The sequence below is a fragment of the Strix aluco genome, chromosome 24, assembly GCF_031877795.1.
Source record: "Strix aluco isolate bStrAlu1 chromosome 24, bStrAlu1.hap1, whole genome shotgun sequence".
Taxonomy (NCBI): Eukaryota; Metazoa; Chordata; class Aves; order Strigiformes; family Strigidae; genus Strix; species Strix aluco.
In genome coordinates, this window is record NC_133954.1 from 5,404,937 (window position 1) to 5,428,594 (window position 23,658).

At 51.7% G+C, this 23,658-nt stretch overlaps 3 protein-coding genes across 3 annotated transcripts; all 3 read right to left on the reverse strand.

The window, feature by feature from the left end:
* Positions 1-356: 356 nt before the first annotated feature.
* RDM1 (RAD52 motif containing 1) lies at positions 357-6,587 on the reverse strand. The gene is made up of 7 exons (XM_074849379.1): positions 6,493-6,587; positions 5,424-5,603; positions 4,912-5,034; positions 4,272-4,434; positions 3,628-3,726; positions 2,483-2,571; positions 357-1,062 (listed from the first exon to the last, which is right to left on the reverse strand). Exons 1-7 carry the CDS (start codon positions 6,577-6,579, stop codon positions 982-984), a joined length of 822 nt encoding a protein of 273 aa, XP_074705480.1. The 5' UTR covers positions 6,580-6,587; the 3' UTR covers positions 357-981.
* Positions 6,588-6,877: 290 nt separating this feature from the next.
* On the reverse strand, positions 6,878-9,713 carry LOC141934085 (somatotropin). Its single transcript, XM_074849357.1, has 3 exons — positions 9,046-9,713; positions 8,498-8,659; positions 6,878-7,090 (listed from the first exon to the last, which is right to left on the reverse strand). The coding sequence occupies exons 1-3, from the start codon at positions 9,172-9,174 to the stop codon at positions 6,890-6,892; spliced, it is 492 nt and encodes a 163-aa protein (XP_074705458.1). The 5' UTR covers positions 9,175-9,713; the 3' UTR covers positions 6,878-6,889.
* Positions 9,714-14,385: 4,672 nt separating this feature from the next.
* Positions 14,386-21,264, reverse strand: CD79B (CD79b molecule). The gene is made up of 7 exons (XM_074849440.1): positions 21,198-21,264; positions 20,406-20,562; positions 18,218-18,259; positions 17,085-17,396; positions 16,435-16,553; positions 16,093-16,134; positions 14,386-15,724 (listed from the first exon to the last, which is right to left on the reverse strand). The coding sequence occupies exons 2-7, from the start codon at positions 20,470-20,472 to the stop codon at positions 15,626-15,628; spliced, it is 681 nt and encodes a 226-aa protein (XP_074705541.1). The 5' UTR covers positions 20,473-20,562; positions 21,198-21,264; the 3' UTR covers positions 14,386-15,625.
* Between the last annotated feature and the right edge of the window lie 2,394 nt (positions 21,265-23,658).

Here is a 23,658-nt window from a genome sequence, read left to right on the forward strand (position 1 = left end):
CCTGCATCTTGCTTCCCACTTGGATTTCTCTAAATTCAGCATCCAGCCATCCAGGCTTCACCTTTGCCTGCCCGGTTAAAAAGCTCACCTGGTATCAGGTGTCTTTTCCTGGAGCAAATCACCCCTTTCCTCTCCTTTTTGTTAAAACAGGCCACACTCCTCTCAAGAGGGATCTCAAATCATTCCCGTGGCTCTTCCCTGAGCTCTCCCAGTTTTCAATCATCTTTCTTTCCAAAGAGAGGTCAAAAAATCTGAGCAGGGGTTTGTTATCAAATAAGCATTCCCTTCCACCACACACCCTCGTGATTTGGGGGGCATCCCACTGCTTGTGCCACCTCTGAGGTTCATTCATCACATTGGGTTACAAAATTTTACTTCATTTAATGAAAAAACAATTCAAAATTAGAAAGAATCTTTGCTTTACATAGTGATAATGTCCCAACTACTTATAGTTGAGGCTCAACACATGTTACAAGACTTAGGCTTATTTCTTGAAAAGACATTTCACTTAAGAGAAATACTTTTTTCTGTGCCGGTGCAGACGTGCGTAAGTACCACAGCTACTCCTGCTGGTTAAGACATCTCCTCCTGCCGTCTCCGGCCTTCTCCTGCAGATCAGAGGGAACCTGAACCCTGCTCTTGCAGGGAGGGCTCGTTCCTTTTATTTTTCTGTAAGTGCTACGCACATCTGTTACGCTGTCTAAATAATAATCATGCAGCTAAGCTGGCTTCCATATATAGCTGACCTGGATAAGTTGACAGGAAAACACTTCCTCTCCAAAACCAGCATATATTTTTGGGCTTAATTTTAGTAACAGTAGGTTTATTGCCCATTTCTTTTGCTGTTACGTATTTGGAGAAAAAGAAAGCATTGGATATGACGTGCATGTCATTTCACAGCATTAGACTTTCATTCCTAATCAAACACTGCAGAACTTCTGGAAACGACGTGAAGACAGAGCTGCGCTAATTAGATGGCATCTAATGGAGCTCATCATCAAAACTGAGATCAGACAAAACTTCTTCTTCAAGGTCAAACTGCTCCAAGGACAATTCATTGACCTGGGAAGAGAAATCAAGAGTAAATTTCTTTCCAACATATTTTAGCTTCTTTCCTCTCCACCTGGAAATAATATATTTTGACCATGTACAAGAGACAACCTCCCTAAAATTTACCAACTCGGGAAAATTTCTGTTTTGGAAAGACTGACCGATATCACAAGGCAATGAACCAAAAGGACACCCAGCAGCTCTCCTCCCAGGCAAGTCATGCTGAATTCCTGTCTGTTCCTCTTCCTATCAGGCTGGAAGGTGCCTTGTGGAGAGAGAGCACTGAATTACCTCCCACACACCATCACAAGGGAAGTGAGATGGCAGAGGAGGTGAGGGATGACTTCTCATAAAAGAGAGGTTGGAGAAGCAGCAGGCTTTCTGTTTGACTTAGCTGCTCACTTCTCTTATGGTCAGTACTTGTTAAGACAGCTCTCTGCGGGTTTAAAAGAGGTCAGATAGAAGGGGCTGTACGGAGGAAAATGCAGCGAGAGAACAAACCAGCAGAAATTTCATCTTCTCAACTGATTAAAAAAAATATCTGATGGATGTGAGTTACTTCACAGACCAAAATGCTCCTATTTTACTGCTACTCAGTAAGAAGGGAAGATAGTTCTGCCCATGGACGTCAGTGTCAGCAAATGGAATAGCGTGTCACAGGGTTTGTCAGACACTTCCCCCAGGCAGACTGCAGGAGGAGTTAGGCACTGCGCAGCCCAGTGCTGAGGCACCATGTGAGAGCCATGCTGGCTTTCAGAAGACCACTGTATCCGTGGTCTCCCCCGGTGAATAGCAGTGTTTTCAAACTAAGTGAGATGAAAATCCTCTGCTCATGACTGGCTGCATGCAAAGGCTGGTACACAGAACTCATCTCACCAAGCACCATGATTAAAGTTTTACTGTTGTACCAGGGATTTTTGTTCAGTGCGTGCTAACAGATCCCAGAATTACCTGCGGGGATTTCCAAAGCTTTTAACAATCATTCCCTCCGGGTAAGGATAAGTTTATGAAGCGCATTTCTAGATGGGGAGTTTGATTTATTTAAGAACTTATTAAAAACTCATTTGATTTAACCTACTGTGACTTTACCGGGATTTTCACTCTCACAGATTCTCTGAAGAGCAGTCCTGGACACTGTCATGTGAGAGACTTCTCAAGCTGCACCATAACAGTCCTGTACCCTAACTGCTTGCTTTCCTGTGTCATCTAAAATATACATGCATTTCTGCACAAAGATACCAAAAAATGTAAGAGTTTTAAAACCTTAGCGTGCTGTACAATTGCAAGATGTAATTACTTCCTGGGATTTAAGATGACGTAATTGCTGCATAAAAGGAGGATGTCAGAGGCTCTAACAGATAACAGCTGTATTTCCAATCCCTAGATGTAACATGGAGATCCTGTGCAAAAGCTAAATATCCACTTCTTTTACCTGAACAAGCCCCTTCAGCTCCTCTTCTGTTAAGGCATCTGTGGGCTCCTCTTGGGAGGAATTGTACTCCACGGCCACTTTCCCATTCTCTGAAACAGAATAAACAGCCAGAGACACAGTTAGTTACTACTGTGTGTAACGACAATAAACCTATCCTAAACTCCAAATGGGACAATTCTGCTTCATAACGGCTGTCAGAGTGAGTGGCTGGTTGGTCTGAATGCGTGTGCTTCTTTCTTGGGTCTACCTGCCCGTCTTCTCTGCAGAAAACCAAATGGCTCTTACTAAATGGACTGGAAATTGAAATTGAGGAAGCAGAAATCTATAGAGAGGATGGAGCATGTTAATTGCTGCTCTCTGCGTGTGTGATGGATCAGAAGGCAGGAAGCTCTGCAAACCATCTGAATCCAGACACCCACCATTCAGAAGACGACCTTAAAGAACCTGAGGGAGGAATCGGGCAGATGGAAGGCCCCTCTCTGTAAAATGAGGATAGCAGCACTGACCTGACCCCATCAGGGTCTCTCCTGATACGCATAAAAGACTGAAGTACTCAGATACCACATAAACAGGTGTCACCTAAAAGCTCAGAGACCACAAGATCTGGAACCCAGAGAAAGTAAACCTAGCAGTTCCTGGGTGGGCACAGAACCAGCTTCTATGATTGAAAACTCAAAGGAGATAGTAGTCCCAAAGAAGCAACACTGAACACAACAGTGGGGCACAGACCTTTGATGGCACCTGGCTGGCTTGGAACCAGGACAGGAACATGCAAAGTGCTGCAATTCAGTTCATGTTACCCCCGGAAGCAGATCCTCCTCGCGTCCCTGTTCAGCATGCACATGTAGTGTGAAGAAGCTCTCCCTACCAGCATTCACACTCTTGGAACTTGGAGTTTCAATGACTTATCATAAAAAAAATCTGACCTCCTGTCAGATTTTCCTTTCACTCGCAGAACTCATAGGGTGGAACCACTCTGTTAAATCATTAGAGACCACAACACAGGTTTAATTTTGCACGAGACCCAGCAAACCTCCACGAATCCCAAGAAAGGTTCAGAGAAAAAGAATTCATATCAATTACCGTGAAAGTTATGATATCATTAGCCCAGACACCCCCACGTTTAATGCAAAAATAGGCCTTACCTAAGACTATGAGGAGTATCTTCTGAAAGGCACTAGACAAAGCTTTCCCGACTGCGAGTTTCTGAACTCTTCTTGTGGCTGTGACAATCTCGAGAGGATCTGAACACAACAAGCAGCGTGTTATTGATATTAAGATGACACTCTGCATATGAAGCACACCAGCTGCATCGCAGTAGGAAACATAACCAAACACAGCTTTATGGATCCGATAAGAAAACTGCTTATGTTTTGGGAGTCGTCAGCAGCATGGCAGCACCCTTGCAGGGGCTTTGTGTGCCAACCCACAGCAGCAGCACACGATCCTCAGGCCTGTGTCAGGACCCTGCCCAGGGCAGCGCAGAGCCCCGCCAGCACCTGGGCTGTGCCACAGACACAATTACAAGGCACGTTCACACCAGAAAGTGGCTGTGATGGGGAATGAATAACGCCACAGGCAAGAGGAATAGAACAGAGGGTAGGAAAGCAATACTGGTGGAAGCAGGGAGGGAACAGGCGTGCTCAGGATCCCTTGCTGCAAGGCCCTGTGCAGACCCTCGCCTCCAGCTAAATTCAGACACTTTATCAGACCCTGAAACTGTGCAAAGCAAGACTGACCAGCGTCTGCGGCAGCTGCTAAGAGAATTCCAGCTGCATCCAAAACATACCTTCACCATTTTCTACATCTGCCTCACCGAGGGCAACTCCCCTGGTGCGTACCCCATGGTTGGGCAGTGTCACCTCTACAGCACACAGGTATTTCACAGATCGCTTCTGTAATGTCTTCCCCAGTTCCTCATTCTCCCCATCAAAGCCAGATACATTCTGCAGCTGTTGGGAAGACCACAGATAATTAATTTCAATTAAATAGGAAGGTGATGTTATGACCACTTAGGCCTACGCCTGCAGACCACAGACCTCTGCACAGCCTGTGACTCCAAGGCTGAAGCTCAGGGTGGAGGCAGAGCAGGGATGTTTACTGTTTTCACCCTATTTTAGAAATACCTCATAGTCCCCATCCTCTGGAAATCTCAGACACTTTCAGCACATGAAGACTACTGTCAGGCCTGCTGCTGCTTTAATCACAGCTGCCCCCATTTTTATTAACAGAAGCCAAGCTAGTGCCGTCACTCAGAGCAATCTTCTCTCCCCAGACTTTCAAAATACCCCCATTTGTGGTCCAAAACGCAGCTCTTGTAGCTTTCTATTATTTGCTGATTTAAGGACAATTCTTCTTATTCCACCAACAACTCTAATTAAGAAGAGGATGAGGGGAAGGATGATGGATGAATATAAAGGGTCCCTTACTGTGATAATGCAACTGGACCAGCCGTTAAAACCAAGGTAGTGGTTGGCCAACTCCTGGCACTTGTTGCTGTTGAGGGCAAGGACTTGTTGCTGAAACCCTTTCTGCTTGGTGCAAACACAAACCTGTCCAGGAAAGAAGAACCCTGGTTAGCCAGGCTTTACTTGTAAGGTTCCCACTGCAGACACACCACCGACAGCTCCGGGAGAGCCATCTGAAGGTAACCTATTCTCTGACCGCATGCGTGTTTCTGACAGGAGTTAAATATTTTTTACCCAGGAACAGGCCCTGCAAATTATTCCAGAGGAGGGATGCTGGTGTTACTGCTTAAATGCTATCTGGGAGCTGGTGGTGGGGGACGTCACCATAGTGGTAGTGCCCAGCCACAAATTAGTAAACTTTTTGCATATGGAGCATCACTGAGATCTACACGTATTTCATGTGATTTTACGCTGCTGCTGGAGGTCACAGTGCCGAGTCCTGCGAGTTTCTCTCCTGAGGCCGTTCTGCTTACCTTCAAGGGAGATTTCTGAAACAGCCTTTGCCCATTGCACGCGCGCTGGGCTCTGCTGGCATCTCCAGCTGAATAAAACTTGATGACAGCGTAATACCCAGGCCCTGCCACAGCAGCGTTTCTGTGTGCTCGCACGGAGTAGAGCAGCCCAAATTTGGAAAACGCTGAAAACAGGTAATGCTGAGGAAAAACAAAGAGAAAAAAGGGTCTTTTGAAATATCTACGGGTGCTCCAGGTGCTGAGCAACAGCGACAGAGAGAACTACTCACAAGACCTAATTAGCTGGAAAACAAAGAAAGTTTTTGCTACTGTTTAACAGCAATAAGCCCCGGAATAAGGAGCAAGACTGAAGATGAGTGTATCTCCATAAAACCGCTCAACCTGGCTGGACCTCTGACCCCGACGATGTCTCATCTTCATTATCAACCAGCCTCTGCACCCGGAGCTGAGCAAAGACAGACGGGGGATTGAAAACCCCAGACTGCCCCGTGCTCTCTGACATCCTTTGTGTGGGCACACTCTTTGCTGAAGCTTTCGGTGAAACACTGCACGATACTTCGCAGGCAGACTAACGGGGTTTTGTTCTCTCTTCCACCTGGTGTCTTTGTAGTTTTGCTGCACAGACCGCAAAACCAGCCATGGCACAGGGGCAGAAATCACCCTGGGGTGGCCGGACACCCCCTTGGGGTTGCCCTGTGTGCCCCTGGGATACAAGAAAACTAAAAAATGATTAAAAACTAAAAAAAAAGGAGGGATTTAAAAATATGTCATTAGCACACAGGTGAAACAACAGTGCAGATGGGGGGGAGGTGGGGTCTTAGCTCCATGAGGGAGAGGCGTCATGGGGGGTCCTGGTTGCCACTCCTCAGCCCTGGGGGGATCCTGGCCCCGCTCCTTGGACCTGGGGGGGGCTGGGCCCCTCTCTTCAGCCCTGAGGGGGGTCCAGGGCCCCACTGCCCAGCCCCACTCCTCCGCCCTGGGGGGGGGGGGGGGTGTCAGGGCCCCGCTCCCCAGCGCCGGGCGGGTGCTGGGCCCCGCTCCGCAGGCCCCTCCCGGCTCCTCGCCTCACCTCCAGGCCCGGCTCCGGCTCCAGCCCCCAGACCAGCAGCGTCTGGGCGCTCCCCGTGGGCACCCGGAACTCCAGCACCTCCGCCATGTCGGGGCGGCCCGGCCTCCCGCCCGGCCCCCGGCCCGCCCCCCGCCTCGGCCGGGCCGCGGCCGTGAGCGTGGGGGGAAAAGCCCCCTAAATCCACCCCCCAGCCCCAAATCCACCCCCCAGCCCCACACCCGCCCTGCCCGGGCAGCGCCTCGTCCCTCCCGGGCCCCCGCCAGCGGCCTGTCCCCGCAGCCCCCCGAAAGCCAGAGACGTGTCGGCGGGTAGCGGGTTTATTCTCCGATTTTCTTTACAAGGAGCGGGGCAGCCGTGGGCAGCGAGGGGCCGGGGCGGGCGGGAGCCGTCCCCGGCGTCAAACGGTGCAGTTTCCCTCTCCGTAGCGCCGGCACTTCATCACCTTCAGGTAGGTCTCCACCTTGTGCAGGTCCTTCTTGAAGCAGGAGAGCAAGCCGTAGTTCTTCAGCAGGGCGTCCTCGTTGCGCAGGTGGATATCGAATTTGTCGTAGGTGGGTTTGAGGATCTGGGGACCCCGCGGGCTCCGGTCCTCCAGCTCCTGCGAGAGGATGGAGAGGTGCTGGGGAGGTGGCCGGGGCCTGGGGATGAGCATCCTCCAAGGGGCTTTGGCTTCAGAGGAGATGGAAGCTCCCCCCCCCCCCCCCCCCGCCTTAATCATATTTCAAACATGCTTTTATGTGTTTATGGGAAGGGTGATTATGCAGGGGTGATGCTACACAAATTGCTGCCAGTAAGAAGGGAACTGGGCACAAGGCTGGAGGGAGGGAGGGAGGGATGTGTCTTTTGGGGTGTTAAAATAAGGGGAAAGTTGCAGGGTCTCTCCATAGCTACTCTAGCCAAGGAGAGGGGGAACTGGGCAAATAATTCTCTCTTCTGCCACTTTCCCAGTGAACAAACCTCTAACCAAGACCCGAGGCGCGTACATCTGGAGCTCAGAGATTTGCAACCTGCCATTCCTCCTGCCCTGCTTTGCTCACCAGCTGGGACAGTAAACAGGACTTTTTGGTTAAGTAAACAGTGTTGTAAATGGATGAAATGTGATTATTTGTCTAGTTTTTGTGTACTGCTTCCCAGTGCCCATGCACATATCAAATGGAGAGCAAAATCCAGAAATGGTGCTGATACATCTACCTGCTGAATCCAGCTGAAGTGCCAGGACTAAAGATCTCTATTTACTCTCATGGCCTGACTTTCAGAGTTATTTAGATGCTAGAAGATGTAAATAATTGTCCAGATTAATTTCTCACAGATACAGGTCTTGGAGCTCTAGCTGCATGGTGATGCTGGCAAATAGACTTAGAGAGTTTGCATAACTGAAAAGGTGTCCTGGCAGATAATGAGTGATTTCATTTAAAATAAGAAAGCAGAATTAAAGAGTGACCCTTGAAGAAGGTCACTCTCCAGCTCTCAGCTGTCTGGGTGCTGTATTAATATAAGAGAGAAGCATCAGAGTATAGGCTTCCATCTGTACAGATTTATATGCACTGTTTATACAAAGTGTCGTGAGTCCTTAAAGCCAGGTTGCAAACTTTGCAAAATTTACTCCACTTAAAGTATTTTGCATGGAAATGTAGCAAACATCCTTATGTTACTGTTTGTACAGGAGATTTAACCGACTGAGTATTCTTTGGTGCTGGGTTTGGAAAGACTTTGGGTCTGGGCTGTTGTGATGTTCGTGGCCTGTACTGCTATCTGAGTGCTTATGGCAGTGCTATTAACATTTGTTACGTGTTTTCTTATACTCCCCAGTGATGAAACTTGTGCAATGGGTTGTCGTGACCTTATTATCTTAAGGTAAGCAAAGTCCAAAGGATGCCACTGGTCTTGAGAGTGGAAGGTGGAGAGATTTCTCATGGTCTTTGGATCCTGTGGAAGACCCTGAGAGCTGAGTGCCCTCTGTCTAGATCTCTGTTATTCTGTAATCATGCTACATGCTCCAACTTACCCTCATGAGAGCTTGGATCCCTTCTTCCAGGTCCTTTAGTTTTTCATACACTCTGTCTGAGGTGCCGAAAACCAGATTGTTTGTGAACACTTTGCTTAAGTATTGTACTGGGGTCAACCAGGACTGGATGAGAACCAGTGAAAACCGAAGAAGCTCCATGTCCTGAAATTAAGAAAAGAAAGGGTTGAAGCTGTGCAGATGAGGTATTTGGTTAGTTCTGTGTCCTGCTCCCTCTGAAACAGCCTGGAGGTGACCCAGAGATGTGCCACTTCTTTGGGCTTCAGCAGATACAGACAAGTTTGCCAGCTGAGGAGCACCACCCAGCCATATGTCCTGTGCAGATAATAGTTTTTCTCATCTTTGCGATGGGAATATAACTTATAGTGTAACCTAGAAGAGTCTTTCTTCATGCAGGGTTTAAATAGTAAAAAAGGGAGAGGAGGAATGAAGCACTGAAGTGCTCACAGATGGAAACCCTCTGTTCCTGTACTGAAGCACAGCTGGGCTCTTCCAACAGGCCTGTGCTTACCCCGGGGGAGAGAACTCACCGATTTCTGCTGGGCATCATCCTTCCCCGTGGGAGCAGGGATGGTTTCAGAGTAACAAAATGCTGCCTGGGAATTTTTGTTGGCGTGCCTTTGGTCCTCTGGAATATAGGTGCGTTCCTGTGGAGACATCCCAAATACACTCAGATCTGTTGCCCATGTACGGGGAGAAGATCATGGACACTTCCCCAAGCTGTCCTGAGCGGTTACTCTTTGCAAGAAATAAATGTGAGGCTTGAGGTGTCTCTGCAGAGGGTTGGCAGGCAGGAAGCAGCAGTTTGTATGTTGAGGCAGTAGCTATTGGACCTAAAGGTCTCCCTCTCACTGAGTGAAGGTGCTAAGGTGAATGCAAAACATGCTTGGACTGAGTTCTTCCAAGGAGTAGATGACCCCCAAGGACAGCTCTTGCCAAAGCTCATGCCAGCTCCTGGCAACAGGAGAAACTGGATACTTTTAAGTACTCAGACTCACCCAAGGCTGAAGGTGACTGACACAGGAAGGTCTTGTGAAATATCTGTGCCATCCCCCACACTTCCAGAGCCAGGTTTCTCTCTGAGCGAGCTGACCGTGTGCGGTAGGTTTGGACGTGGGCAGCGATGGCCCTGAGAGGGGACTGTGCAGCACCAGAGGTGGGGGCAGAGAGCTGAGAGGAGACAGGGTCCGGGCAGATGGGATCTAACATGTCCTGTCCTATTAAGACCCTTTTGCCTCATCAAGAGCTGACAGAGAAGACACCGATAGTTGACAAGGCTCTTTCTAGGAAGTTACACCATCCCGAATCTGTTAAGCTAACGTGGAGGAGATGCCTGGAGGCCACAACACTTACGAACTCCTTGTATGTCTCGGCAGCCAGGAGATGAAGGTGCTGAGCCCTCACCACAGCATTGGCAAACAGGTTGGAAAGGGGCATGGCCGGGAAGGTGGCAGCTTCCTGTGGCCACTGCAGTCCCAGGGTGATCACAGCAATGAGGAGAGGAGAAAACCATGACCCTGCAGCACAGCGGAGAGGAAAGGTGATAGCACTCCTTCAGTGACCGTGCTGAGGAGCAGGGTGGCACCTGGGAATTAATCCCCAGCCTCTTCTGTCCGTGCTGGCTGAGGACTCACCTTCCCTGATGTCTTGTTGGACTCTGCGGGTGAGCTTAGCCCTTCCCAAAATCAAATGAAACCCTGTCCCCTTCCACTAGGCGTGCCCTCGGGGCTTGTACTGAGCCCAGTGCTACAAGCAGTGTCTTCCTGGCTGAAGAGTCGTCATTGCTCCATGAAAACTAGAGTGTGGCCCTGTGTTTCTCCCTAACAGTCGCGTGTTTTTCCGTAGGCCTTGCCCTCAGGAGAAGAGCAGAGTGCTCTCCCCATGGTGTGAGGGCAGGGGATGGTGAGTACCAGGTGAGGGCCTGGGGGTACCTCACTTTAGCCTTGGTTTACACCATGCTGCTGATATGAAACCGGGTGTCTGCCTTCGCTAGGACGAGAGCTGATGACATTACCTGTGCTGTGACCAGCTGCTTTTGCTCTCTGGGACATACCTCTAGAATTTGGTGACCTTTGTCAAGCCTAAAGGTTTCCAAGCCATGACATTTAACTCCCACAAGTGTCCATCTATGCTTACACAGACCACAAAGTTAATCTCAGACAAATACCCTTCAGTGGAGAAATGCCCTGGAGCCTGTAGGACTTGGACATATGCATTAGACATCATCCTGATCCCTGTCTTAAGCTTTGAATATGAGTTTTAATATCCCTGCCAACATTTATGTTAATATATATAATAACTATTATAACCCTAGCTTGACCTTGTTGCTCGTGTTCTCCACCCTCTCTTTGCCCCGTTTAGGTTAAAGACTACCTGGATTCCGTTTAATTAATGGATTAAAGTCACACTGTAGGGAAAGGTATTCTTTTTCACTGATTTATAAGTTGCCACATTTTAATTTAGGGCTGGCACTGAGAGTGTGTAGCCCACCACAGTACCACCCCATCATCATCTCCCACCACCCTAAGCATGCAGCAGCACTGGCAATCCTTGAAAATGAAAATAAATAAAAGTACCTGGAGCCATTTCTGCCCGGTGAGTTGCTCAGGTGTTGCTTGACAGTGGCTGTTTCCTCCTTTTATCTAGGCTGGTAAAGGCAACTGTTGAGCCACCCCTTATATAGCAGGGGGTCTGTTTAAAATGTATATATGTGTTCATGATCACAACAACATCTCTATATCTTCTCCATGCATAAATGTACAAGTGTTCGCAATGGTGCTACCTAATTGTAGTCGTTTATACATAGATGTAAAGGTTGGGGAGGTTGTTTGCCCAGGGGTGAAATCAGTGCTGAATGATTTCGCCATATTCTGCTGTTTATTGCAAGGAAAAGTTTCTTGACCATTGGAAGACCCGTCCCAAATCAGATCAGGGCTTCTACCCAGTGGAATTTGCCGTGTCCACCTGATGCTCCTGCCTGGCTCTGCAGCCTTGGCCTGCAGTTACCAGGGCTCACAGGCCAGTCTGGGAGACGTCTGACTTAAAGCAAGTGGGATGTTTTCCCCTTTATTGTTAGTGGGGGTAGAGCTGGATGGATGTTTATGAATCCTATTCCCGCCAAGATATCTTTCACTTTCTACCAAAATTTCAGAAGCTCAGCAAATAGTTTTGCTGAGCTGGTTTGCCACAGGTGTGACAAAGAGCTTTCACACCCAAGTGCTTGTTCGGGTACCAGCCTGCCCGTGGCAAATCCAGATGCCAGAGCGCTGGGAGGTTCCTCACATCCTCGGCTGGACAAGGCTATGAGAAGATCTGGGTATGAGTGTCCTGCTCTTGCCTGAGATGCAAACGGGAAACATCTCTGGATTAAGCAGAGGGCTGGTGTGGAAAGAGGTGGAGGCAGTGGGGAAGACGAGAGGTCACAGCACACCTATCCCTGCTTTTGAGCAAAACAAGACAGAACCTGGGATGGGCAACTCCAGGGCGGGCTTAAAGGACTTTTACTCCTTGTAAGGCACCGACTGCCCCAAACCACCTTGTTTTGGCCTATTGTCTGGGGTTCAGGGGTGGTGATTTGACTCCCCCGGCCCTGGGTTTGCTGTGCCACCCTGGTGTGGCTTCGGTTCCCGAGAGGCAGCAGCATCACCGGGGGTGGCTGGAGCAGAGGGTGCAAGAGCTGGTTAATAAACATGCCGGGGAGAGCGCGGTCTGTTCCGAGAAGCCCCCGGGTGTTTGCTCGCTGGAGTCATGGTGGTGTTGCAGAGTAAATGTCAGTCCCTAGAGAAGAGGGAACAGTGGGTCCTGCAGCTATCAGGTATCCCGTCACCCAATAGCCAGCAACATCTGGGTGTGTTTTTCTACTCCAGATCGTGTTTAAATATGTCAATATTTGTCAGAGATGAGCAGAGCAGCAGGCACCCCAGCCCAGCACAGGCCCTGCTGCCTGTTAATGATGATGCTCGACCACTGCAGCGAGATTGGTAACAGCACCTTGCACCCGAGTCCTGCCCATCACTTGCTGCCCTGCTGCCTCTCTAGCTCTGTTAGTAAAAGCATGGTGCTAAATCAACATTTTTTATTTTGCAGTCAAGCACAGAGATGCCAGGATGACCCAGGCTGTGTGGTGCCCCTGAGGCTTGGTTTGTCCCGGATCATCTCTGGGCGTTCAATGAGGCAGAAGCGTCGTGGAGAAGGCAGTGCGTGACTCTGAAATGCTGGGCTGGGCCAACACACGCCACTGGCAGAATTACAGTTGCATAAGCAGCTCTCAAATATCAGCTTGGCGTTTTTCTAGCTTTCAAATGCCTGCATTTACCACCCAAAGTAGCATCTCATAAAGCACTCTGACAGTCTCTAATTCCCAAGTTCCTTTTCTTTTTTGAAAGAGTAAAAAAACCCCTCAATTCTCTTCAGGGTGGTCCTGTGTCCACTTGTCTTACCCTGAGCATCACCAGCAGCATCTAAACAAGTGAAGCCACTTTCCCTGCAGGCGTGTGTGCTCCTCGGTCCTCCTGACCCCCCAGCCTGGGCTGGTTGTGTGGAGACGACCTTCCCAGGCTGATGGGTGAGCTGCAACCAGGGAATCCGGACCGAGGAGCCAGCTGCTGGCCCAGGCTCTGCACGTCGGTGGGCAGCGACATGGTTGACGGAGGTTTTGTGTGACGGTTGACGACCTCTGCTAGCTCACTACTTGGAAGGTAAATATTCATTTTCAGATTGAATTGATGGGTTTTACTGACTGGGACTAGAACTGCTAAGTTTCACAGAACCCATTTCTAAAGATGAAGCTGAAGAGGTCCAGCTCTGTAACCCAGGCTGCCTGGCCATCCCGGTGATGGTAGGGATACAAATCAGGACAAAATACAGAGCATGGACCGTATGTACTGAAATATAGTTATTTATATTAAATTCATTTTAAATACAAACCTAACTCAGTATAGAATCAAAACAAACCCTGTCTCTAGGCTCCCTAGGAACTAATCTAAGCATTTAAATAAAAGACTAACACTACAGAAATACTTGTTTGCATCTGACATTTTGAAGCCCTGGGTTAAGAGGGTGGCCGAGCAGCAGAGCAGAACTGGGGTCGCTGAAACTGCTTTTGACACCAGTGGCTTCCTCTCCAGGTGCAAAGAGCAGATTCTCCTTATTTTCGTATGATTCAGTTAAGTCAGTTGAGCAAGTTGTTTATGCAGAGCTGAGAAAGCGGTTGGGACCTGGGAAGGCCAGAAAATTTGCCTTCCTATTCCCTTTCATAACTAAAAACAAGGGCTGGAGAGATGAGCTGTGCTAGTCCTAAAGTCTTGGCAAACACGGAAACCAGGAACAGCCAGTTCGCTTCTCTCACTGTGAACACTCCTTTCTTTAATTAATCAATTTTATAAGTAAAACATGTTTAAGTAACATTTATATACATGTGCATGCAACTAATTTGGGATAGTTTTATTTAACTAGTAAAAATCAACCTTAAAATGCTGCTTTTGTGATATTTAAATTGAATACCAGTTTTCCATGAAAGTGGTTTACTACTAAACAAGAACCACCCTGTTCCCTGCTGAAAAGTCCTGTTTGCTCACGATTTTGCCCTCCCTTTTCTGCCGGCTGTTTTGGGAAGCAGAGCAGTCCTGTCTTCCTCTCCTCAGGGCCCGAAATGTGGTGAGCTGCAGGGGTGCAAGGGCCTTGGGCTCTCCAGGGGGGCCAGACTTTCAGCCCCAAGGTCCTCGTCACCCCCTTGTCCTGCCTGGTCCAGCCAAACCCCCCAAACGCACCGCGCTGTGCTAGCCGTGCCTCTGCGGCCCCCCCGAGCCCTCCATGGGGTGCCCAGCCAGCCCTGAGCCCCGTCACCCGCACAGCTGCTGCAGCCACGCCAAAATCGTTTTTATTAACAAAACCAATTAGTGCCGCTCAGCTCCGCTCCAGATGTTTTTTAGTTTCTCTTGTGAGACCAGATGTTGCCGGGAGCAGAGGTCCTGGCTCTGGGCCCTGTTCTGCTTGGGATCCTGGCGATGGTCTTTGTCTCTCATCCCCAGCTGATGTCCTGGGGCCGCAGACCGCCCGTGCGTGCTCAGCGAGAGCTTGTAGGAGAGCCCATGGCTGCTCTTGGCTTTACATCCCTGCCCATGCTCAGGTCCCTGACGAGGCGAGGTTTGGTTTCTAGCTAAGATAGACCCATGAAAAGCAGCTCCTTATTCCCAGGGCATCCCACTGACACCCTCGGACCAGGCTTGGCAGGATGGAGCAGGATGTGAAGTTACCCGTTACCTTTATTAGAACTTGAAAAAGCAGTTGGACATTTGTGTCCCACAATTTACATCTTTCCCGTAGGTTCTGAGGTGGGATGTGTCCCTCACCATGGGGACGTCCTTGTGACATGGGCCAGGTCTTGCCTGGAGAGGAGTAAGACTTGTGCAAGACCCTCTGGGTGAGAGCTGCTTGCCCAGGTTTTTCTGTAGTCTTTGGGGAGAAAGAGGTGATTTTGTAGGATCTTTCATCTCAGACAACTGCCAGCTTGGCCTGCTGGAGATGTTTGTGGCTTGAGAGCTAAACAGTGGCCCAAAATCCACTTCTCATAACATCCCCGTGGTGCTGCTCACCTTGGCTCCTCTGCCAGGGCTGCAGTGGGGTCTCGCAGCCCAGAAGGGTCCTTGCAGCACAGAGAGTGATCACACCTCGTCCTCTCCTTCCCAGGGATGGTGGGGCTGGAGGAGATCCGCCACCCACCCTGGTACTTCCATTGCACTAACCATGCAGGAGCTCAGCACCGTGCTGTGGGGCTGCCTGGGGTTTGGGGCCAGTTTGCTACCAGGGGAATTGCAGGTGGCTCCTAATTTCTACGTAGGCTTTAGGGGTTCATCAGTGGGGCGGTGAGAGCGACAGTCGGGACAGGGCAGCCTCGGTGGGCACAGCCCAGATGTGACAAAGCGAGAACCCAAGGGCAGCAGGACCCGAGCTCTGCGCGAGGCTGCTGAAGGTGGTTGCAGCCCAGGATCCAGGTGTCCATCAGAGCCGTGGTCCAGGGCAGGAGCCAGGGGCCCGCCCCTGCGGGTGCTGGCAGGGTGCTGGCAAGGAGCCATGCCACTGGTGCCAGCCTGGTGGTGGGTGCAGGACCCTTCACTCTTCACCTGGGTGCTCCCCAACTGTCCACTTGGCCTTCACGTCCCGGAAAGGAGTGATGTCCTCGTAGGTGGCCATCTGCTCCACCTCCAGGCCCTGCACCAAGAAGAAGGAGGTTGAGACACAGGAGGGGGACCACGGTTCCATCCACAGTGGTTCTATCTGCAGTGGGGTTCCATCCCCTTAGGACCCCTCAAGGGGGACCCATTCCAGGCTATTTCCCCAGAGACCAGGGCAGCTTCTGAGAGGGGAGAAGATGGAGATAGGTGGCTAGATGTGCTCAGAGCTTGGCTTGGTTTTATGAGCAGCTCTTTCCAGCTGTTGTGCAACGGGCACTTGGAAGGAAGATGCCCTGATGCACTCTGCAAGGGCTGGTGGTACCTAGCAGACAGCAAGGGCACAACCGGCTATTTCAAGGCTCAGGTTGATACTACAGAGGTACTTTATAATTATTGCAGCATTACCTCATAGGTGTGGTCCTCCTCTGGGCTTTCCTTGCCTTCACCCTATGGAGAGGAGAGCCACAGGTTGTCAGCATCCACCAGGATCCCCCATCCCCTGTCCCCAGCTTTGTCCCCCCAAGCCAGGTCCCACCACTTCCACAGGCAAATCCACAGAGGCCCACACATGGTTTTAGATGCTTATTTTCCCACTTCAGCTGGACATGCTCCCATGCAACAGCCCCAAACCCAGTGCCTGCCCATCCCCATCCCTAGCAGTGTCCTGCCCAGGATGCAGGACACTGCTGTGAGCACGGCAGCGGCGAAGCTGGGGACATCCCCACTGCTGGAGACACTGTCACTTACTTTATCTAGGAGGAGGAGCATGGGGACGCTGATGAAGATGACAAGCAGGATGGACTGGATGATGATGATGGCGTCTTTCAGGGTGTTCCTGCTCTGGATCTGCTGGATGTTACTGTGACCTGGGAGCAGAAGCACAGGAAGGGCCCCATGTCCCACCTCTGTGCCAGGCTCCCGGGGAATGGGGATGAGGTTGGCATGGCCAGAGGTTTGTGTGTCAGCGAGAGCGGAAGAGGGTGGACCAGGGTGACATGCCCTTCCCCTTGGGAGAGACCAGAGCGTTGCAAACTGTCCCTGGGTTTGGCATCAGGGACCAGCTCTGGGATGAGACACCTTGGGCAGGACCCACCACTAGCCAGGACCAGGAAAAATCTGATTTATTAGGGGGATGAAGTTCCTGGGATGTGTTTCTGAGGGATGGACATACCAGGGCAAACTGAGAGAGGTTGCCCTGCTGCTTGGTGCCTGACAACAAGCAAAGAGACTTCTGAGGTGCCAGGAACATCTACAGTTGTATCTGAAGGGGTCTCACCAGTATGGGGAGAGGTGGGTGCACAGGAGCATGATGTGGGGTTCATATGGAGGGGGAAAGGGTGAGAGAAGGAAAAAGAGCATCTGCTCGGGTACATGGAGGATGGGGACCTCCCACTCACCCATGACTCTGAGCTCTGTCCCACACAAGTGCGGCCGCTTCTTCTCTGACGTGAGGTTCTTGCTGTCACACACGTAGATGCCGTTGTCCTTGTAGGTGATCCTGAAGATGGTGAAGTTGATGAATTTGTCTTTCCTCTCGATGCTGTAGCGGGAGGTGTTCTGATCCAGCTCGTAGAGGTCATCACTGTCCTCTGCTGCTTTGTACCATTGCACACGCTGGGGCTCCCAGGAGTAGCAGATGAAGTGGACGGGCATGTTCTTCTTGGCCTCCACATAGCGTGGCTGCTGCTGCACCATGAGGCACCCGCTGTCTGCCAGGGGACAAGGGTGGTCATGGCAAGCAAGGACCCAGCACCGGGGGAGCGTGAGAAAAAAGGTCACTCCCATGAGACCCCCCAGCATGTCCCAAATCAAGAGCTTTCATGGATTATACTGATTTTGAGCATTCAGCTTTGTTTTGGTGAATCATCATTGTTGGGGTGTAGAAATCAGAGACTTTTGTTGAAAACATGCTTTTAATGAAAACTCCAGTTTTCTATGAGAATGGCTTCCCACCGCTGCTCCCACCCCTCTGTACGTGTGTACGTCTTGTTAGTCCCAGCTTCAAAATTACAGCCTGTGCTGGCACACACCAGCCCTCGCTAGGACAGACCCATCTCCCCAGCTGGCTTCTCTCATGCTTCCACATTTTTTGCATTTTGCTGTATTTTGTATTTTTGCCTGTGTTTTGGTCCCAGAGCTGGTGAGTTTGAGGGCTTGTTTGGGTTGCAGAGTTCATGCTTAATACCCCGTGGGTGGGGATGACACCAGTGCTGTGTGCGTGAGCCCAGTGCCTGGTCCCAAGGCACGGCTTATTCATGCAATGTGCTCTGCAAACACAGAGGAAAAATGTGTGTGTGCTTAGGAAAGACAAAACAGATCCGGCTTTGCAGAGGGACACCAAGGTGCAGGGCTGGGGAAATGTCACGGAGGAAGTCACAGCCTTGGAATTGCCTTTGTGATGGAGAAGGCCTGTGGGTGATGGGACATCTCCAGCTCTGCAGGGGACAGGCACCTTCGTGGCATAGCCAGTGGGGATGGGAGGGACCCCAGGGACGCACGTAGGGAAAGAGCCCGGTGGGTCTGAGGTTACCTGTGCTGTTCATGGTGTTGTTCTTGTCTGCTGAGATCCCACCTGCAAGACAGGAGAAGGGCCCTGAGGTGGTGGCCAAGAGCCCACATAGGACAAGCCCAGGTAGGATGTGCCATGTGGGATGGCACGTAGTGTGGGTCCTTCGTGCCCACTCCATGTGGGATGGAGTGTTTAGCAGCATCAGCCAGAGCCCCACTCAGAGGACAAGGGGCAGCGCAGATTTGGGTACAAACCCTTCTATTTCTATCCCATCTCCTGAATCTTCTCTCACTAAGCTGCTTTCTGGTTGACATCCCAGTGAAACCTGCCCTCGCTATTAATATCCCACTAGGCTGGCACCTCTCAGAAGGGCTCCAGACAGACTCATGCCTCTTTATTTACACTTTCCATTTTCTGAATCAACCAGAAACACTTTCCCTGACGGGGCTTCCCTGGGCATGGAGCCCTGTGATGGCCAGGGGGGTTCTCAGACCCTGGGGCCATGCAGGCCCCAGGACAAGGGCTGGATGGAGCTACAGGACCTGCAATGCAGTGCAGGAAGCAGGGTGAGGTGGGGACCCACCAGCACCCATGGGTGCCCCTGCCCGCAGCTCCAGTGCCCCTGTGCCTCAGTTCCTCTTGCTGCAGCTGGGCAGGAAGCACCAGCCCTGTTTACTGCACCGCTTCAGTGCCCAGCTCCATCCGCTCGATGAATATTCGCCAAACCCTGGGGTGAGGAAGCTGGCATGGGGGTGGGGGCTGCACCACCTCCTAGAACATCGGGGCAGCTGCAAAACTCCCCCCAGAAGAGGAAGAGGAAGAAGAAGAAGAAGAAGAAGAAGAAGAAGAAGAAGAAGAAGAAGAAGAAGAAGAAGAAGAGGAAGAAGAAGAAGAAGAAGAAGAAGAAGAAGAAGAAGAAGAAGAAGAAGAAGAAGGAGGAGGAGGAGGAGGATGAGGATGAAAGTTCAGTTCCTTAGCCTGAGCTTTGCCCTGAGCCTTGTCACCCTGCTGCAGACCTTCCTGCCCCGAGCAGCAGCCTGGCAGGGACCTTCTGGCTCAGCTGTGGGCTCCTGTCCCTGCCCCAGAGCCTCTTCCAGGTCCATGCTGCCCTGTTCAGCTCCAGCACCTACATCTCTGCAGGCAAACTCTCTTCTCCAGCCTCATTTCATTTTTTTTCTGAGATGGGGAGAGGTGCCTTGTCCGGGCTGTGCACTGGGTACGTGTCCCTGCTACCTGTGATCCTGCCGGACGGCCGGGACACAGGGCTTTTCTCTCCATGTTTTGTTGGTGTTTCTAAATGAAGACCAGGCTGGTCCCTCACCCTCAAAGCCCTCACACCCCTCAAAGCCAAGATTTCCATTGCAACCATGGGTGGGCTGAGCTTCCCCTCTCCTCCCTCAAAGCCGCCAGGAGAGCCAGGATGAAACCCTGTGACCTCAAATCTGTGCTGAACTGGGGTGGCCACCCAACAGAAACCATTTAAATGCCCTTTCTCCTGAGGACATTGGTTTCCCCAGCTGAGGGTGGGATCTGCTGCAGGTTTTTATGGGTGTCCCTGCACCAAGCAAGAGGGGTTGGAAGGGGAGAGGAGCTGTGTCCTGAGTTTAGCTGTTGCTTCCCCATGGGGATGCAAAGGAGAACAGCACAGGGATGTTCACACAGGGCCCACAAATCACCCCCAAAAGCCTTTTTCCTGTCATTTCTCCTCTGCTCCCAGGCAGCAAACCCCATGGAGCAAAAGGATGTGTCTTGGCCACGGCCTCAGCAATGTGCTGGCCCTATCCTCAGGGCTCTGAGAGCAATAAATGATAAAAAAACCAAAACAATCCTTCTTTCCTGCCACCTGCAACCACAGCTGGACAGGCTCCGCACCCGCTTGGCACGGGGCTCCTGCCAAAACCAGCCAGCCAGCTGAGGAAGTGTCCCATCTCTGTGCCCTCCCCTGCACCCCAAGGGCAAGCAAAACCCAAAACCCGAGGCAGGCATTGAGCCCCAAGCCCCTGTGGGTCCTCCCTGGCTCCGCTGTGCCCGGGGCTGGCTTCCTACACAAAGCAGGATTGAGACTGGCGATTGCAAAGCTTAAAACTAAACCATTTAAAGCCAGACCTGGGTGAAGTCCCTCATTGCAGTGAGCAAGGGATGCATGCTGGCACATCGCCTGGGTGCACGTTTCTTTGCTCTGAATGCAAAGCCCGTGTTTGAAACCTACCTGTGACCAGAGCCATCAGCCAGAGTTTCGCCAGGAGCACCCAGAGCCTTGTGCAAAGATCAGCCATCTTTCACTGCAAAGGGCTGGGAAACATCCAGTCTTCGGCCCTCGCTTCTGCAAAACACAGCCGTTGCTCCAACCGGCTTGGCCTCCGTACCTAAAAATGGCAAAGCTGCTGCTACACGAGACGGCCCCTTTCCTGCTCATGTAAATCCTCCCCAGTGGGGACTTTCCCCTAGGGGCTGGTTTTGAATGCAGCACAGACGCTGGGGCGGCCGGTGCCTGCGCCCTGGGCACTGTCCAACCTCGTGTCTCCGGGCTGTGCTCCTCACGGTGGTGTTATTTGGTGGAGGTGGCCACGACTGGTGTGGGTCTGCACCAGAACTGGAGATGAGCGCATCGGCAAAGCACTCAGCAATGTAAAACCTGACCTGAGCACAGGAGATGTGTCCAGGGAGTGGGATGGAACCACCTGCACTGCCACATCCCTGGGGGAGTAGAGGATGGGGCCCCCAGGGTTGTACCCCAGCTCCACAGGAGTGTGGGCAGATCCCCCCCAGTTTAGCCCTGCAGGTGATGGGCAGGGGGTGATTCTGGCCGAGTTGCAAGAGCAGGAACGCTGTGGGAAGAGGAGATGTTTGTGGGGTTTCTCCTTTGCCCTGCTCATTGTGGGGTGCAGTGGGATTGGTCCCCCAGCTCCTGTCCCCAGCATCCCAGAGAGTCCCTGCTGCTGCCCTTCTAGGGAAGGGTCAAATCTAGAAAAGAAGAGAGACGGACAAAACAAGATCTCACCTCCCTTAGTGCCAGCCGTGCCAGCTGCTTCACCCTCTGTTTGACATGACCAAGACCCTCCTCCATGAGTCCTTTGGAGACAACGATTCCCTGGGGAAGCACAACATGGTGAGCTCTGTCCCCCTTTGCTCTCATGCAGAAATATGGTTTCCCTCCATGCTGTGCCCTCCGGCTGCTGCGTGTTACTCGCTGAGGGCAAGCACTGAACTGTAACTCCATGTGAAAAACACCTTTGGGTACTTTTGCCAACAGTGTTGGTCCCCAGAGCCTGGGTGTCTCTGCCTGGGGCCTCCCCAGCCTTTACCTTCTGCAGGTTTGGTGGGTTTTTTGCTGGTTCTGAGCATCCGGTGGCTGCAGGGAACCAGCCTGAGCTTCACCTTGTATGTGAGGGGACACGAAGCAAGAAATAAAGGTTTTCAGAGAAAGACTGGTACCAGGAGGGAAAGAGAGATGATGGGAGAGGTGCCTTCTCCTGGTAGGGCAGACAGGTCGTGCCATGCATGGTGCTGTATGTTGGGGCTGTGCTGCTGAGTCCCTGCTGCCATCACCTCTGGTCTTGCTGGAAAAGCACAGCCTGGCCGTGACATCCTGGGGATGCCCATGCGTTCAGCAGGCACTTCAGGGATTTTTATCAACCCCTGGGGTTGGAGATTGGAGCTGTGATGAGTGAGGCAGGGATGCTGGAGGTGCCTGGGAAAGCCCCGAAAGGCAAAACCAGGAGCAGGCAAAAAGTACAGAGTGTTCACGGTGATGGTGGCCAAATTACCCCTCCGTGCTGCCTGCAGGCTCCCAGACAGACACAGACCTGCTCCAGAGGGGCTCGATCTCCCCTTGAAGTCCCCTGTGCTTGCAGTACTCGGTGGCATGGGATGTAGGGAGACCTGATGGTCTCATGGAGAGGGTCCCGTGTCCCCATGTCTCTTCCCCTGGGCACCCTGGGTCCCCAGCCCGCAGCACATGGCCAGACCATGCTCTGTGGGCAGAGCAGAGCCCCTGCCAGGCCGCTCATTCTTCCCCGGCCCATTCCTATTCATCAGGGCTTGGGTTTCACTGCTGTCTTTTCCCTTGCTGCGGGAGGACAGGGATGGTGAGTTGTGCCACCTCCTCCCTCCAGCCCCTGCCTGCGTGGTACCATGATGCTCTCAACTTGAATTACGCCAGCGCTGGGACGAGCTGTTCCAGAGAGAGTGAAAACACAGTGGCAAGGCTGTGCTGTGGCCCTTGGGGACGTCAGCAGGTCCCCGAGGCGGCTCCTCCTCCAGCCACACATTGACGCAGAAACCTCCTTCACCCACCGCTGCCCTCTCCTCGTGATACTGAACTGCTCCCGTGTGACCGATGGGGCAGGTTTGGCCCCACAGGCCCTGGCACGGGGCAGCTCGGGGGGTCTGCACCTCCTCCAGGCCCACCTCTCTCTTTGGTTGAACCTGCAGCAGCATCTCCTATAGCTCCTAGAGCCAGGGCTCACGGCTGAGAGGCACCAAGGACTCCAGGGGACTTGTTCAAGGGCAGAGCAGAAGCTCTGGGGTCAGGGCTGGGTCAGAGGTGCTGGGGAGGGCAGCCCAGGGGGGTCTCTTGTGCAGGATGGGACCACCAGGTCTTGCTCAGGATGGCAGGTCCAGCCAAGGCCATGAACAGGGGCTCCCCATATCTGCCCTGGAGCAAGGGGAGGGGGCATTTACCTCTCTCAGGGGCAGGGAAAACACTTTTCCCCTCAAACACACACCAACGCATTTGGTATCGTAATAATAGACCATTTACGGTTGTTTATTTTAAGAAATGTACAAAGAAAAATGGCTTTAGCTCACACAAATCCTGCTCTTTGGCATTCTTCCCATCACTGACGACACATACGTACAAGCAGCATTGATTGTGAACCACAATCCGGGCTGGAAACTGCAGCGCCGTGGATGCTTCCCACACAAACGCCACTGAAAGCAGCTCAGGCTCCTGTTCCAGGGAGCATCACCCTACGCAACACGGAAATGAAAGCGCAACGCTACGGGATGAGCAGAGCGACCCCGGCTCTGCCGCCTGGCTGACAGCACGTGGATGCAAGCAAGCTCAGCACCGCTCCCGGCCAGCCTGAACGTGGGGCATCCGTAACGGCTCAGCGCCAAAATCAGCCCAAGAAAAAAAAGAAATTATAATAATAATACAAAAAGACAGACCCTTTGGCTTCAAGAAGCAGCCCTTGTTTTAACTGGAAGACATTTTGGTTCATGTTTGTTTTGATCTCATGAGGTTTTTTTCCCTTTTGAAGGCAGAAGGCGGTCCAGAGATGAACTCGGGGCCTTTTATACTTTTGTCTTGATTTACTTTCCTTTTGCGTAAAGAGCAGCAAAACCCTTCCCCCCCTGGGAAAATGCTCCTCTGCTGGGAGGTTTCCTGGTGAGGACCTGCCTGGCCCCATCAGGCTCTGCAGAGACCCCAGCACGTGCCACCGGGTCCTCTCCAGAGA